A 17,665-nucleotide genomic window follows, 5' to 3' on the forward strand; every position below is an offset into this window, starting at 1 on the left:
ACAGCGTTCCTAGTTGTAGGCATTCTTTCATTTAAGTATATCCTCTAAACCTTGCTTGTGTATGGTAATGGTGTTTGATACCAATAGGATGTCGACTTCACAAAACCCACTACGTTTACGTGTTAAGCTTCTATTATCTCCATCCCAGGGGAAAAACCATATTCACAGACTTTTATCATAAGTACGACCATATCCAACTTGTTCTTCCAACTTCCATCAGATCCCATTCATCCAAGACACTCGGCATGACAAGCTCGTTCACGAAGATCAAGTTTTATTATCCCCGATATTGCCTAATCGCTGCTTGATCCTTGTTGTGCTCTAGGTCCACCAATATCATGACTTGTCTCGCCATCAAGATACCTCTGTGTAAGAAACACATTGACATGTCCAGCACGCGATACTCGAATCTCTCTCCATGGTGCATTCCACGTGATCGAATATGTAACTGTAGGATCATCTTCTGTCAGAACCTTTTCGAGCCAATCCAGAAATTTATTTGCACGCTGAAGTATCCTAAAATGGTTCTTAGCACATGGACTTGCAATCCCTTATATGAAATCCTTACCCATGCACCGGTACCGTGTCTCACTTTGCGTGGGATTTCCAAAGTCTTGAAAGTCTCCAAATGACTCAATACATCATCGTCGTCTCGAAACCCGCAAATCACCTTGGGAACACCAATCGAAAAGGACTGCGCCCAAAACTCGAGAAGCTTAAAACTGAACAAGGATTAATACGATACCTTGATGATAGCTGCTTTTTGACCTACCGTTCAAAGTTTTCCTTTTGTCTCTGGGTATCCATCCTCCTTGACGTCTTGAGCTCGACGTATTGCCGTAAAAGATTGCCATCCTTTGGTTTCTCGCCTATTAGACATATACCTCAAGTAAGTAACATTGTTATCCACCCATTTAAAATACACGTCTTGCCTTCAATGCAATCCACTTCAGCTCCCATTGCAATTGTGTTTCTGCCAAGCCTCGTTTTCACCGCCACACGGTATTGGACATTGGTATTAGGCACATCATCTGGATCCGGTACCCCCTTTGGTTCGGTTGCCGTGCACATGGATTCAAAGCTGTATCCCCAATAGGACATCAACCTTTGACGTTCTGACATGGTCTGTTCTTGTCGTAACTTTTGCTCGGTTGCTTGCTCTTCCATAAAGATGGTATTCTAATCATGATGTTAAGTGGTTTCGCATATACAATGATAGACAATGGGTGTACCTTGTATCGCGTTGCACGTAGCTCCCAGGGCTCATTGCGAGTGAAAGGAGTACAAAAGATCTTGGTCATGATCCCACGCCATGTGACCTATAAAACCAGCCATTGTCAATAGTAGACCTTCCCCAAGAGATGATGATCCATACGTACAATATCAACATGATCCACATCAGGTGATCCATTCAAACGTGCCGTCGTCAATGTATCCAGCAAAGTATCCAAATGTTCAGCCACGGACTCATCACGCTTGATGAAACGATCGTATCCACAGCTAAGAAAAGGTCTTGATGAAGAGCTTTGGATTGATATAGTATCCCTGGTAAGGGTCGACCTCGTTAACAAGGAGTATAGCGCTGCTCATTTATATACACACTAGTTCTCGTTGATCGAACCACACCCGACGATTGGCATCGATGCTGTATGATTGTATCTCGACAGGCTGCTTGTATTCTGGACATTTGCCGCTATAGCGATGCGATGGGAATACTGGGAATGAATGGGCTGTCGATTGACGCTTTGCAGCTGGTGACAAGTCTGTGCTCGTGGAACAAGGTCGTTTGACATTTAAGTTAAAGAAGGCCACTTCAAGAGGACCATCAAATTCCCCGCTGCATTATCCTCCCTGCCTAAACGCTCTGGATTCCTTGTACGTGATTCACGCGACTGATGTCAGCTTATGATACGCATACAATCAACACACGGCTTGTTTTATGACCAACTTTGTTAATATTATCGCAGCTAGTAGAGTTCATAGGCAGCACATTGTAGACCATTTTAAGCAGCAACACTAGTACTATTGAGCAGGATAGAAAATGATGGTTGAAAGAATGCCATGGTAAAAGTAGCCTTTATTCCGGTGTACCATATGAATTCTTATTGTCTATATACCATGTACTTTTGTTATTGTCCAAATGCGATAAGATGTAGGTGCCCCAGTGGAACCAACATAGGTGCTCTTGATAACTCTGATTTCGGCCCAGGTCTTGAGTAGTTTTAAGAGTCGACTAGGCAACACCAGGTCAGCTTTTTGCACATGGTATGTAGTCCCTTTTTTACTTACTTGGTGTTGTTGAATAGATGTTGCCATACAAGTGGCTCTATTCCTCTTTGCAAATGACCAACATGGCTTTGAAATGTTGTGGATACTCGTGAGACCATCACTCTTGGTGCATCCACTGGAGCGGTACAAACGTCGAAGGGCGAATTGGCATGGGCAAACCACATTTGTTCAAGGTACATTCGGCCAAGCCGTTCATAAGTGAACCATTCATCTTGTGAGAGCCCCAATTCTTCAACAATTGGCGCGCGTAGCACACACCCTGCATATGCGACTGTACGAGCAAAAACAGGAAAGACAACATCTCGAGACTGCTGCAAGATCTCCCAATCATAGATTTCACACAAAGGTTGAAAAAGGCTTCCATCAATGTTTTTAAGCACCTATACAATGATTTCATTTAAGAATACGTGCACAAGAAATGACTTGATGAAATAAATGTTACTTACAACAGCATGAGCGTTGACACTTGTATCATAGTCAAGGTAGTAGCGCCCAGCAGGAGCATTGATATAGAATTGTCCTCCTCTACGTTGGCCTGTTCCATCAGGGTTCAGGTACACAGACATGTTGATCTTTTTACTCTTGTTGACATAAACCAAAGACCTTTCGAACTTTGTAATCGGTCCAATATCAGAGTTCTCTTGCAACAGATTGGCCCTCCTATATGCTTCACGTGATGTATCATTTGGTGTAAATCCTTGGTCCAAACGCTTTTTACGAATACGAGACATCCTTTCCGATATTGATCGTAATACAAGATTCGAATTTTCCTTCCATTCATCCCCGCCAACCCAACCTTCAGGTGCGATACATTGGGTGAGTCCAGAGCGGGTTTGTGTCCTTGTCAATCCCGGTAAAGGTTCTGCATCCTGACTAAAGTGCCCAAGGATTGAATGGTAGATGCTTGCGCCTTCACGTAAACTAGCAAAGAAGGTTCTCCACTCGCTGTTTGGATTTGGGTGGTGTAGATGGGATTGGTAGCCACGCAACCTTCTCACCAAAGGATAGTTGAGTCGTTCCAAAGATCGGCATTGAGCCATACGCTCGTCTGAATTTGGTGCACCTTGAGCATAGCCATAATGACCAACATTTACTTGTACCGACGCACGTCCAGCAATAGTACCAGAGATTGCTGGAAATTCAAAACCAGGCGCAGGATCACCACATAGCATTGCACGTAAAGCAGCCTTCTCTGATCTATCTTTTAGTATGAAAGAAGAAGATTAGTTCAACATGATATGGATAAAAAGATCACACTTACTTTTTACTGTTTCATGGATGATATTCTGCACTTGAATGCTAGCTTGATTAAACACTTGCGTGAACCCGTTTTTATCCTCACGTTTTGACGCCATGTTGATGGCCTTAACGCAAAAAGCCCGTGTACCTTGTTGGACTTGAGCATTAGGATCATTTGCCAACTGCAAACAACAACTTGCAAGCAACAATGTTCTGCACCATGTCAGCAGCATGAAGCGGAGTATCCTTACATCACCACATCCATAGGAGACATAGCCAGGATCCAGGTGAGGAACGACAATGTGCATTTGTGCAGGGTCTTCACCGTCTGGAGCATCCAAAGCAAAGTCCAAATCACCACTGCTTAAAAATGGCTTTCCGGTATTTTCCAAGTACTCATCCAAGCCCAAAGAATAGCTAATTTTATAATAGTGGTTAATGCTATACATGAGAAGGTATACACTATATTAATTGCACTCACCTTCCCCGGTAATTTGAAAATGCTGTTGCATGAGGATCAAAACCAAGGGTGGATACAACAAATGGATTCGCTCGTCGAACGACAGCAGCAGCAGCTTCTTCAAAAGGATCCCTGTTGGCCTGCTCGTTCCGCTCAAAAGGCTGACAGTTGAAAAGATTAAATGATGGAGGAGGTGCAAAGTTATCTCTCACTTGATACGATCCAAGACACGAAGCGATGAGGTCTCGTGTAAGCTGGCCTGCTCTTGATCCATCAAAAAAACCTCGTACCAACGCACCATCTTCCCTTGTAATGTCCCTGGCAAAGATAAGAAGCGGAGTGGAGTTGGTTGCTTGAGACTGACCAGGAGCAGCTTGAGTGCCAAAGAGACGTATGTGCTCGTCACCAATCATACCAGCTCGCTGCACGTCAATTGTTGGTAGCCTTTTTTTGTATAGTTCATAGAACAAAAACTCCATTTCGGTCTTACGTACGGTATCTTGCGCCTGCACGGGGCCAAAGAATACATGTTGAAGTTGCTCCAACCCTTTAGCCAAAACTCGCATCAACAGCTCGTTATCTTCATTTGATGGTTGATAAGAACGGTAGAAGCCACCAGGCTGTGAATTGAGACAAACTGAACGATCAAAGATATGTAACAACACTTGTTCATGCGTATCGAGAAGTGTGTGTTCGCAAGGAAGACGAAGGCTTGGGACCTCATAAACGCTGAACTTCAAAGGGTGATTGGCTGCTTGAGCTGCTTGCATGAAGTTGCCAAGTCGGGTTTGTAGCACAGCATTGGAATCAGTATGCTCTCGCTCAGTTGGAAGAGAAGCGGTTGTACAGCCGATGTACCGCAAGAAAACCATTTGCTCATCCGGCACACCAGCAAGGATATTGTTGTTGATGGCTTGAACAAGGTAAGGATCAGCGTATCTTGCTTCATAGACAATGGCGACTTGTCTCAAAGCAGCAGCCATGAGTTGTGCAGAGCGAACATAGTAACGTGTACCAACAAAAGCTTTATCTTCGTCTGCTGGAATACACCCAAGTGATGTGGCCATGTCTTCATCATTCATATGTGCAGAGTCTTGTGCAAATGTAAGCAACTGGGCAATACGCTGTGCTCCAACTAGATCCCCTTGGGCAATCACTTTCATCAACACCGGCTCTGTGTTGTCGGCGGTGGTTAACATGCTTCTTGTCATTCTTCCGTACACCAGAGCCACCAACTCTTGCCAATTATCTTGTCCTTCACGAATATTGGGCTCTATTTCTTCCATGACGGTATCCCCATTTTCTTCGTACATGCCCTCCATAGAGGCATCGGATTGATAGAATTCTTGAGACATGATGAAATGAAGAGGAATAAGAGTAATATCAGAGAAAGTAGCAAAGATGAGCATGTTCGACGTTCAGCCCTTTATCACCATCGTTCTATTTTGGAGTAACAATGAACTTTGATGGACCTCATTGTTTCTTTGTCTACAGGTTGATAAACAATATAGCAATCCCGAATAGTATACATGTTTACATTTGGATCTGCTATCATGTATTGAGATGATAAATCATGATGACTTGCCAAAGAAGATTGATGCTAGGAAATGATAGTGAATGACAGTGGGGATTTAAACTTGGGGGACAGCAGCTTCACGACTTGAGACAACACTTCTCTTCTTTTTCTCCCACCTTTCCTTTTATCCCAATCACGGCATCTCGATCAAGGTAATGTATTATAAAAAAAGTGCTCTTGTTGGCTGTGAGGTGTTAATGTAGTTCTGAACATGCATTGTCAGGGAGAGTGAGTGTGTCCAAGTGCTGAGGAATGAGCGTGGTTGGTGGTTGGTGGTTGCCATGGCGATATCGTTGCTTCCTCTTGTTCGTTGCTATTCCCGCTCTACGCTTGGTGTCAACAGGTACATTCAGAGTCCAATGTTGCAGCCGAATTGGTTCCATTGACGCGTCAGCTTGTATAGAGGGCAAGTTCGGTTTCAAGACGTTGGCTGGTTTGGCGTTTCGTTTCGGCTCAACTATACTACACCATGGTTTTCGGTTTCCAGTAACCAACAACAACGAGTCTTTGTGTATATGGAAAAGGCAAGTACAATGAAACAAACAATGAAAAGGGTGTTTTATTGTGTGTGTGCTAATAATGAATTGAATAGGTTTCTTTGGTTAGGCAATGCAATTTGAGGCATCATCATCATCTCTTTGGGTTCGAGTCCCAGCCTGTATCAAGTGGCCGCTGCGTCGCTCTGCACTAGCCAAGTGTGCTGGAAAAAGCTCATTGGAACGCGTCCAGGGCTCTATAGGCCTGCGTTTGAGCTGATGGGTCGATGACGATGGGTTGTTGGAAGAGCATGGTCACCGTGTTGAGGTAAAAGGGGATTTGCAACAGCTTGTGAATGTGTTTAACCAACACGCTCTTCTCGTGATAGGCTCGTTCTTTCTCTTGAGGATTTCTTTTCATGAGGTGGGAAAATGATTGGAAGGATTGGGGATCATTCTTTCTTTGGGGAGGATGAATGAGGACAACTATGAGCCTGGACTCTACGTAAGTGATGTCCTTCCTTGCCATGGATCGAACTGGCCTTGCGTGATTCGTGCAGTGCCTTCTCAAGAACAAGGGATCGCCCAACGTTGCTCGTATGGTGGTGATTTGGTTTGTGAATTCCTTCTGATTTGCTTTCTTCCTTCCTTAGAGAGGATCGCCTAACACCAAATCGTCATCATTCCCGGTACCAGATGGTCTAACTTGCCTGCTTTCTTATTTGTAGAGACGACGATTACGATGATTACCGCATTCACAACAATGACGATTACGATGATTACCGCATTCACAACAATGACGATAACGATGATCACCCCATCTACAACAATGACAATGATGACGACAACGAGATTCAAAGGAAGCCTGCAAGATCCCATTTTTTTCAACTCGTATATTTTTGGATGTTGGTGTGACGGATGAGATTGACGACTGATGACGAGTACGAGTAGGAATGATGATGGAGGACGACTACGACGATGGTGGTGGCAATGTACAGCACATAGCAAGATAGCTAGATGAAATAAAGCATTGTTTATTTATTACACGCTTGTTGGAGGTTGCTAGCTTGTGGATTACATACTATTGCTTCGAAGATGGAATAATAAAGGTGGTCCGGTTATCGGTCATGCAAGAAGTACACGGCTTTTGTGATACAATAAGGAGCTTGAGAAGAGAAAAAGCGAAGAGATCCCTCCATTGAGTTTCAGGATGATTGACCCATTCAATATGTATACGTATCTTTTTACATATACAAATTGGTTTATGCAGCTCGACTTTCTCCTACATGCAAATGTGATACATACCTTGACACACCTTCATGGTTGGATGCTGTTTTACTTACGTAACTTCACAAAAGGCAATCATCATCATCATCCATTTGTGTAGCAACCTGTCAAGGACGCGTTTGTGTAACCACTACGTGCGGTTTCACTCAGCTCTTCATCTTCCCCGTTAATGCAGCCGACACCATCCACTAGGAAAAAGCAACTCCATCACGCTTACAGCATAGGTAAAACATAAAGACGCCTGTATCTCAAACTTTACAATGAAACGTGGGGTTTTGAATAGAGCAATGGGCTTGACTTGGCCAACTGCACCTTGTATGAAAGTTTTGCGTTCATCGTGGCCAATCCCAGATTTCGCAATGTCGCCACCAGCCAAACTGGATCCGGGGGTCGACCTCTGCGACGACGACGACCAAAAAACTATTTTTTGGGCTGTTTGCGACATTGAACGCGAAACTTTCACACAAGGTGCTGTTGGCCAAGCCGAGCACATTGCTACAATAAAAACCCCACGTTTGATTGTAAAGTTTGGAGATACAGGCACCTTTATGTTTGTAAGCGTGATGCTATATGAAGAGTGGTCTTTGTTCATTGTCAAGTAGGTGGACCCTGGCAGAGCAAAAGATGCAGAAGGACCTCTTTGGGTAACTCAGTTCATTATGCATGATTGGAAGGGTGAACGTATACTTTTCAGTAATAGCTCAACATTGCCCGCTAACAGCCATTTCTTCACAATCAGCGTTGTTGCAAAATCCACTTCATGTGAACAATTCTCCTGCTCCAGCCGAGCGTTTCCATCATTCAAGTTTCTTGATCCGAGCCGATTTGACTGAGCTACGCTGGAACAGCTAACATGTAAATTAATGAATCGCAGACCCTGCGAATGTCTCCGTCTTTCAAACTTTTGGACGCTCTCATTCCAAATTTTCAAATGAAGCGTGAAGTTTTTATTAGACAAAATTGATCAGCATGCTCGAGAGCACCCTTCTGACCAATTTTCAAGTTGGAGGTAGGCAACTTCGGGGCGGTGGGCCCGTCCTCTCTTTTGTTCACGTCATCCACCATTTGGACCATCCCAATGAAGTGTATGGTTTTTAAATGAATGAAGTTGATCAGCATGTTGCAGCGAACCTTCTGACAAAGTTTCAAGTATGAGATGGGGAATCCCAAGATAATACGTACTATTTCGATAAATCATGAATCTGGGGCTGACCTGCTTTCCGACCTCCATAGTAAATCCCACATTGTACCCTCCCATTCGATTTTCTCAAATGAAACATGAGGTCTTTTTTAGAACATCGTGATCAGCATGCCCAAGAGCATCTTGTGTGAAAGTTTGAGGTGCGAGAGAGGAGCAATCTCAATGTCAAGGATTGATGTACAGTGTTCATGCATTTATACAAGAGGTGTTCGCCCTATTTAATTTCCACTTTTTCCACTCTCAGCTTCTTCCCTTTTCCTCCCACCATTCTCAAGTGTCAGCCCATTCAAGTATACAACTACCACCTGCGAACGATTGTCCTGCTTCAACCCCATCATGTCAACCCTACAAATGTCTTGATCCGATTGTCTTTGACTAAATGGCAAGTACATGGCGTGTACACAGCCTTCTTATTACTCTTCTACAGCACACGAGTCTCTTGATACAACACACGCTCTTGCACACTCTTCTACCACGACCAATCGTAACAGCATTCATTTCAGCAAGTGCTACCAGCAAGGTCTTCACGCCATTGTCTCAAACAGTGTTCACAACTTAGTCGCTCTACTACTACAACACACGCTCTTTTACACGCCTCTGCCACGACCAAACGTAACAGCAATCGCTATTAGCAAGGTTTCGACTGCATTGTGTCAAGTTACTTGCAGCAACTTGTCTCACAGCCTTTTCACGTGCAACAGCAGCTAGCCATTGTATAGAAGCAACTTGATTTATGTACAGCAACTTGCTTTGATACTTACGGATACGAACGGATGATGCCATATCAGCTATCAACTACATCACGATACAACTTCACTTTGTTGAGCAGCGATGGAGAATGACCAAGAGAGGGATTGACCCAAGAGCCGGATTGAAAAGAAAGCATACCAGCAGCAATATTGGACTTGCAATGTTTATGATGGATTGGATGGAATTGAACAAAGGGCTTGTATCTTTGACGAAAGGCGTTTACAGCTATGGATGGTATTGGAATACTCAAGTCAATGCATGCAGCAACTATTTTGCAATCATGGATGAAGGATGATTATGACGGCAGCAATTAAGAATACAAGTGCCCTGGTCCATTTATCATGTTTCCTTGATAGACATCCACATTACCATATGCTTTTATTCAACTTTTTTTTAATCGAATGAAAATTGGATTGACTACTAGCGGATGGATGGTTTATTGATATTGGTTGTGTTAATGATGGAACCCTATGATGGTATAAGTGCGGTATTGTTGCTGCTGCCCGTTGGCATCTTGATAGCTATTTCTGGTGGATACGATATTGGCCCAACGGTTAACAATCTTGATTAAAGAGCTATACAGGTGTATGTCAGTAGGTTGCATGCTATACGTGGTATGCTTTTTTTGCTTACTTGATATTGTTGAGCAAATGACCCTAAACAAGTGGTTCGATGGCTTGTGGATTATGTCCCGCGATGTATGCTTCAAATGTTATCGTTATGCGTGGAATTAGGGCTGGTGCATCTGCTGGCGCAGTACATACGTCGAAAGCATGATGGTCTTGTTGCACCCAACGTTCCCAAAGAATCCACGACCAAAGCGTTCGTAGTTGAACCTCTGATATTCTGGTAACTCCAATTCCTCAATGATGGGTGCGCGTAAAACACGACCGGCGTATGTGACAGTGCGAGCAAAAACAGGGAACACAATCTCTCTTGAATCCTGCAGCAACTTCCAGTCGTAGATCAGCTGCAAAGGTCGAAAAAGGGCTCCATCGACATTCTTCAGCACCTGTATGATAATTACATTAAGACTCAATGTAGTGCAACAACTAGATGATAATGTACCTACCATGGCATGAATGCAGACTCCTGTATCGTAATCAAGGCACGGTGCACCTTGAGCTTGACCAAATCGACAACGTTGGCTGCTACAGATACACTTCCAGCAATGCTACCAGTAATGGCGTCAAATCCATAACCTGGTGCAGGGTCTACTCTAAGCATGGCTCGCAACAAAGACTTCTCTCTTCGATCTATTATGAATAATGAAAGCTTAGTCCAATGTCATAAGAATTAAATGGTTAAATCTTACTTCTTGCTGTTTCATGAATGAGCGCTAGGACTTGAGCGCGTACAAAATTGAAAATCCCAGTAAAACCAGTGTTATCCTCAATTGTTGTAGCCCTTGTCATGGCTGCAACACAAAAAGCTGGTGTGCCTCGTTGGAGTTGAGATTCAGGATCATTCACCAGTTCTAAGCAACAGCTTACGAGCAACAATGTTCGGCACCAAGTTAGCAGCAACAGGCGGAGAATCCTCATATCACCACTGCCGTAAGAAACGTATCCAGGATGCAAGTGGGGGACAACAATGTGCATTTGTGCAGGGTGTTGGTCGTGGTAGAGGAGTGTACAAGAGGATGTGCAGTGTCATGAAACGCGGGTGGTGCTGTAGTGGGGGTGCACACGCCATGGACTTGCCATTCAGTCAAAGACAATCGGATCAAGAGAGTTGTAGGATCGGCATGGAGGATTGAAGTAGAACAATCGTTCGCATGAGGTGATTGTAGTTGAATGGAGCAACGGTTGAGAATGGGAGGAAGAGATGATAAGCTAGGGGTGGAAGACCTGGAAATTAAGTACTTCTTTGTTTGAGCGTTGTTCAATCAAATCCTCTCGGATCATGAAAGTTGAAGGATGGGCATGCTAGGCTGGAGCAAGACAATCGTTCGTATGCATTGGATTGGACAACAAAGGTGAATGGGAGGAATTGGCTATTAGCTGGCAGTTTACAAATAACTTTGCAAAATGATTTTTCTCATATTGGGCGATACTTCTGTGTTTGAGCGTTTTTCAGTCAAATCCCCTCGAATCATGAAAGTTGAAGGATGGGGATGATGGGCTGGAGCGGGACAATCGTTCGTGTGCATTGGATTGGACAACAAAGGTGAATGGAAGGAATGGGCTATTAGCCGGCAGTTTACAAATAACTTACCAATTTGATTCTTCTGATATTGGATGATGTTTCTGTGTTTGAGCATTTTTCAGTCAAATCTCATCGGATCAAGATAAGTTGAAGGATGGGCACGTTGGGCTGGAGCAGGAGGATCGTTCGTATGCATTGGATTGGACAACAATGGAGAATGGGAAGACTAAGGTTATTAGCTGGCATTTTGAACTATTCCTAAATAGTGTACAAGAATCATGCATCGCCTGTGCTGAATGACTCAAGTTACACAAACACGCTCTCTGCATCTTTTGCTCTATTATAGTCATACTACTTTACATTAAACAAAGACCACTTCTCATATAGCATCACGCTTACAAACATAAAGGTGCCTGTATCTCCAAACTTTACAATGAAACGTGGGGTTTTTATTAGAGCAATGGGCTCGGCTTGGCCAACAGCACCTTGTGTGAAAGTTTCACGTTCATCGTGGCCAATCCCGGATTTCGCAATGTCGCTACCAGCCAAACTGGATCCTGGGTTCGACCTCTCTTGGGCTGGTTGCGACATTTGCGAAATCTGGGGTTGCCCATCTTGATCGTGAAACGTGCACACATGATTCCTTTGACCCCGCCGAGCAATTTCGTCCTATTAAAGACCCTACGTTTGATTGTAAAGTTAAGAGCTGCAGGAACCTTTATATCTAACATATGCTGTAAGCGTGATGCTATATGAGAAGTGGTCTTTGTTCATTGTCAAATCGTCTCCACTTTAGCAGTAGCATGATGCAAAGAGGCGTGTTTGTGTAACTCAACCGAGATTCAGGGCCAATAGAATCAACGTTATTGGTCTGCTGTGCATGATGGATGCTTCCCCTATTAGCTGAAAATTGTCATAGGTATGCATGGTAGTTCATTGTACTCGTGCCACATTGTATCACAGCTCACTCTTTCTTGAACATAATGGATCAAGCTTACAAAGAACCAAGCTAAGCTTTTATGCAACGACCAGTATTGTTGGGCATCATCACTCTCAAATTGATTACTTTGCAACAACACCATTCGAGGATTTCCAATGCTTTTCATCTATTAGCATGTGGACAATGGAGCTTTAGCGAATGATACATGCTATGATGCAAATGATCTAATCCCTCTCTCCAACCTTTAAGTTTCTATTCTCCCCCTCCCAAATCCAGAAATCAACAAGTGATCCACATCTTACACATATGAGCTGGAATTATACGCTACTTATGCTGATCCAATATCCATCCAGTGTAGGCATTTATCAAGTAAATAAGGCAGGGTAACAGCATATACAAAAATATGGGTAAAACACATAAAGTCTATGGGTATCATTGTGTCATTGTGTCCTTGATTGCTGCCGTCATAGAGATCTTCATCCAAGGTTCCAAATCAGCTGTTGCTTGATTTCACTCTAGTATCCCATAATCATCCATGATAGTAAACCGCCTTTCGTGAAAGAGCCTTCTTCTGAACAACATCATCCACAGCCGTACCCGCGTAGCATGATCCATTCTTTCTGATGATGACGTGCCAAGTAATCAAAACGGCCATCCAGGACTTCCATCCACTGCGCTTGATTGCATCCATCCATAGTCATTCCAAGGCCAACATGTTGATCAAGGGGCAATGTGATCGCTGCTGATATGCATCCTTTTCCGCCTAGCTAATGGTCAATACCTTGCTTGGTCATTCTTTGTGACAGCCCAATCACGTTGTGATGTATACCATGCATTGCGGGAGTTGCTTGTATTGATGCATACTTGATAATGGATATCAATGGCCGTCAAATATGGTATACTCCACACCAAGCATCACGTCCTATGGTTCACGAACGATCCGCAATATTAGTTATCATTCCTTGATCAACAACCCATCCATACTCTTCTGTACCTTGCTCTGGGTGACTCAAGATACAAATCTCCTGTAGTAGTGTGCTGTTGGATAATGACGCGTGTGTTGGGTGGATGAAGAGGTGATAGCAATGATTATATGACATGGCTGTTGTGTGATGGATAAAGCTGATCAACATGCTGGTGCAATATTACGCAAGAAAGACATCCCCTGGAAGTAGTTGCTCGTTGTCACCAAGCTTGGAAAAGAACCCGAACGCTAGTTTCTTTGCATGTTCGCTGCACGACGCGTAAAGAATGAGGTGCCGCAAGGTGCCATGTACGTGCTGCCATCGTTTGAGAATAAATCGTAGCGAAGAAGTTGCTGTGGATGTCATTGTCCAGTGGAGTGAAATACGAATGAAGAGAAAGAAGAGTAGACGTGAAAGGGATACCCAAATTTTGCTCTGCCCAATAAAAGATGCACGGTAAACAGTTTCCCAAATCCATAGAACGATACTTATTAGCAATGATAACTGCATCCATGAAGATTACAAACGACCCGATCACAAGTAGCTTGCTGAATAGCCCCCATACTATAATAAAAGAGGAGGTCGGTAGGCGTTGTAGAGAACGGATCATCATTTACCAATGATAGCCATGTGCACGAAAACATGTTGGCACCCAATGATAGCTGCATCCATCAAGGATCCAAAAGGTACAAGACAAGTAGCTTGCTGAATAGCCCGCATATTACTATAATAAAAGAGGGGGTTGGTTGGGATTGGAGCCCAAAAACGGATCATCCACTATTTACCAATGAAAGCCATATGAAAAAAAACCTGTCGACATCCAATGATAGCTGCATCAATCAAGAATCCAAAGGGAACAAGACAAGTAGTTCGCTGAATAACCCACATGAAAGAGGGTGTTAGCAGGCGTTGAAAGAAAGAATGGATCACTATTTACCAATAACAGCTTCATCCATGATAATCCCGATGCACCAGAAACATGCAGCTTGCTGAATATCCCACATACTATAATAATAGAAGAAGAGGTTGATTGGGATTGGAGCCAAAACACGGATCATCCACTATTTACCAATGACAGCCATAAGCACGAAAACATGTTGACATTCAATGATAGCTTCATCCATGAAACCCCAAACCAGAAGACAAGTAGCTTGCTGAATAGACCACATACTATAATAAAAGTGGAGGTTAGCAGGGGTTGAAGAAGAGAACGGATCATCATTTACCAATGATAGCCATACGCACGAAAACATGTCGACATCCAATGACAGCTGCATCCATGAAAATCCCAAAGAACCAGAAGACAAGTAGAATGCTGAATAGTCCGCACACTATAATAAAAGAGGATGTTGGTTGGGATTGGAGCCAAAAAACGGATCATCCTCTATTTACCAATGATAGCCATATGCACCAAATCCTGCTGATATCCAAATCAAGCCGATTCTTTGCAATCGTCCGCTTGTTGATAAGGCCCGCTACGGTGGTACTCGGCTTGAAAGCGATGGAACGATACTTTATGGGCATATGCAGTGAGAAGGTTGAGTAATATTGACACCACCAAAGAGAGCATACTTACATGATGCCGAAGAGCCCTTACAAAGGGAGACAACGAAGACAATCCTTGCTGCCCAAGACCACATGCAAATCGAGAAAGCATTGTGCATCGAAAAGCCCAAACCAGATCCTAGCTGCGGAGTGACGTACATATGGCTAAAGAGCAATGTGAATGGCAATCGTTTTTCATTGGAAATCGAATGCAGCTTGACGATGAATGCTTTGAGGAGATGCATAAATGACCTTGGTAACACCAAAGATGTCAACGCGGGCCTCTCATTGCTTGTTGATGACATGATCCAACCATGAGACACGTATAGTTGTAGAGATCCATCAAAGGAGTTGCTGATACAACCCGAACCATCAGAACATGCACCAAAGATAGAAAAGCTGCTCCCTGTTGCTGACACGATCGATCGATAAGAGACCTTTGTTTCAGGAGGACCACCAAATTGCAGGTAATGGGAAGCACCAGGTGATGGGATGAGGGTTGATATGGTACCAAAGATATGCGTGCTGTTGCTAGTTGCTTATACAATCCACTCATAAGAGACGTGCGTTGGATGCCCCTTCAGGCAAATCGCCGGTTGCTTGGTAACGAGCCATTAGAGACGTGATAGAGATTGATGACAACAAACACCAATTGCGGATATGATTCACCTATAAAAGATGCACTATAAACAATTGTCCAAACTCATCCAACAATACTTAGCAATCATCGCTGTGATCTTGTAAACTCCAAAGCACCAAAAGACAAGCAGCTCTCTGCAATGGTCCCTCTAAATAATGGTAGGCGTTTCAGCAAAGTTCTCCAAAAGCACGAGAGTCCTACATACCTGAATCACGCAATCGTCACCCGCAGACTTGGGAACCACATAGGCAATCAGGATGTAAAGTAATGATAAAAGCGCACAGCCAAAGAAACGTCATTGTACCGGCACTCTCCAGTGGATCAACGCGATGAAGTACATCAATAGAGATACCATCTTCTCTCTAAAGGCAAGGAGATCAATAGCCGTAAAACGATGGAGCCGTGCGAACAGAGGATGCATTTTTAAATCCCTGAGGCCGCAACATGAGTCGCACTGTCCCCGGGCACAACATGTAGAGCTCCACAGGAAAGTGTAGTACAATGACGTCCTTGACGTGCAGCCGTGATAATGATAATATCGCCGAAAGAGGATCTGCCACCGTGTGTTGTTTGGTAAGCACACTTGAAGGGACAAACTCAATAATGAACACTCTTACCTTGTGGTATTTCTCAATAGCACCATTGCCTCAAATAAAGCCGTATCTCCATGTCATTCATATTAATGTTCTTGTTGCTGTTTCGTCTCCGCAAGTCTCGTTAATTCACAGGTTTCGCTTTTGTAGATCCAATACCACGCATACTAGTTGAGCCAACCATACAGCATCTCGCTTCTAGATCCGTATCCTGTTGCTGCCAGAGGTAACATCATCCAACATGTTCAACCTACCATAAACGCAAATGTGAGATAATGCTAAAACCAATCCACACGCTTTGTTGCCTACACCTAAAAGAGGCAATGTGAAGACCTTGTGGTATTCCTCAATAGCATCAATGCCTCAAATAAAGCCGTATCTCCATGTCATCCATATTGTCTTGCTGCTGTTTCACTGTAAGTCTCGTTAATTAACAGGTTTCGCTTTGTAGATCCAATACCACGCATACCATTGAGCCAACGTACAGCGTTCTTGCTTTGAGATCCGTATCTTGTTGCTGCCAGAGGCATCATCATCCAACATGTTCAACCTACCATAAAAGCAATGTAAGATAACAAGGATAGCATTCGCTTTTCATGTCGACATACCCAAAGTAACACTGTGTTGGGACCTCTCCTTGATGGCAACCATGAAAAGAATACACAGGACACACGATGCCCCCTTTGGATCTTGTATAAACGAGAGAACAGCAAACTACACGTGAACTTTAGTACCTCAATGTCCAACTTGAATAATAAAGTAATGCAGCGATTGAACGTACATGTTGTATTGCAATGGAAGCTTGAGTCATGGGCAGATCGCGCGTGTACTTGTTGTTGAATGTCTGCAACTGGAATGTGTCGCCATTGACCACATGTTCACCCAATGAATGCTGTACATTGGAAGGAATGCCAGCAATTAACGCGTTGTAGTTTGTAAATGGAGACAAGCTTACCTTTTTTGTGAAGTGGAAGTGAAGAAGAGTGGTCTCTTTGTTCCTCCTGTTCGCTCCAATTCGTGCACTCCATGCCACCCCGCTTGCTACAGCTATTACTGTTTATACGTAACCCCCCACAATACCCTATATTCTTAGCTCAATAAGAATGATCACTACTCAAGACTTCAATTGAGAACAGCCCTCGTAATTAAGCTATTAGGTCTGTGCGCATTACATCAATCCATGAGTTATTATGCAACTTCACCCCTGAACAAACTTGTGTAACCTACTGTGTAACCCCTACCAAACATGATATCTCGCTTTCCACCCTTCAATTTGTTGTCCCCTTTTCAATGCAGAAAACAACCAAGTGATCCATCCCTTGCACATCTGAGCTAATAGTAGGATACCCAAAGTATTATGTTGGATCCAATTTTCATTTAATAAAAAGTCGAAGAACAGGTAGACACGGTATTGTGGATGTTTATCAAGTAGATACAAGATATATAAGGGAAAAATATATCCAAATTGAATAGGCTATGGGCGAAGCACAGTATATAGTCACCAGGGATAATTGCGTCATCCTTTTCTTGATTGCTGTCGCCATGATCACCTTTCA

General features: G+C 43.5%; 3 protein-coding genes across 3 annotated transcripts; all 3 read right to left on the reverse strand.

Moving 5' to 3' along the window:
* Positions 1–293: 293 nt before the first annotated feature.
* O0I10_000929 (uncharacterized protein) lies at positions 294–5,343 on the reverse strand (the record flags this gene model as incomplete). Its single annotated transcript, XM_058481028.1, has 12 exons — positions 294–506; positions 569–722; positions 773–869; positions 933–1,179; positions 1,233–1,319; positions 1,380–1,545; positions 1,622–1,763; positions 2,118–2,233; positions 2,290–2,669; positions 2,736–3,490; positions 3,551–3,945; positions 4,010–5,343. 12 exons carry the CDS (start codon positions 5,341–5,343, stop codon positions 294–296), a joined length of 4,086 nt encoding a protein of 1,361 aa, XP_058348592.1.
* A 4,389-nt stretch (positions 5,344–9,732) lies between these two features.
* Positions 9,733–10,693, reverse strand: O0I10_000930 (uncharacterized protein; the record flags this gene model as incomplete). Its single annotated transcript, XM_058481029.1, has 6 exons — positions 9,733–9,853; positions 9,912–9,934; positions 10,039–10,290; positions 10,351–10,403; positions 10,457–10,534; positions 10,594–10,693. The coding sequence occupies 6 exons, from the start codon at positions 10,691–10,693 to the stop codon at positions 9,733–9,735; spliced, it is 627 nt and encodes a 208-aa protein (XP_058348593.1).
* A 3,699-nt stretch (positions 10,694–14,392) lies between these two features.
* O0I10_000931 (uncharacterized protein) lies at positions 14,393–14,855 on the reverse strand (the record flags this gene model as incomplete). Its single annotated transcript, XM_058481030.1, has 3 exons — positions 14,393–14,501; positions 14,577–14,662; positions 14,724–14,855. The coding sequence occupies 3 exons, from the start codon at positions 14,853–14,855 to the stop codon at positions 14,393–14,395; spliced, it is 327 nt and encodes a 108-aa protein (XP_058348594.1).
* Positions 14,856–17,665: the final 2,810 nt, after the last annotated feature.

This window comes from Lichtheimia ornata, assembly GCF_029851405.1.
Source record: "Lichtheimia ornata isolate CBS 291.66 chromosome Unknown scaffold00002, whole genome shotgun sequence".
Classification (NCBI taxonomy): Eukaryota; Fungi; Mucoromycota; class Mucoromycetes; order Mucorales; family Lichtheimiaceae; genus Lichtheimia; species Lichtheimia ornata.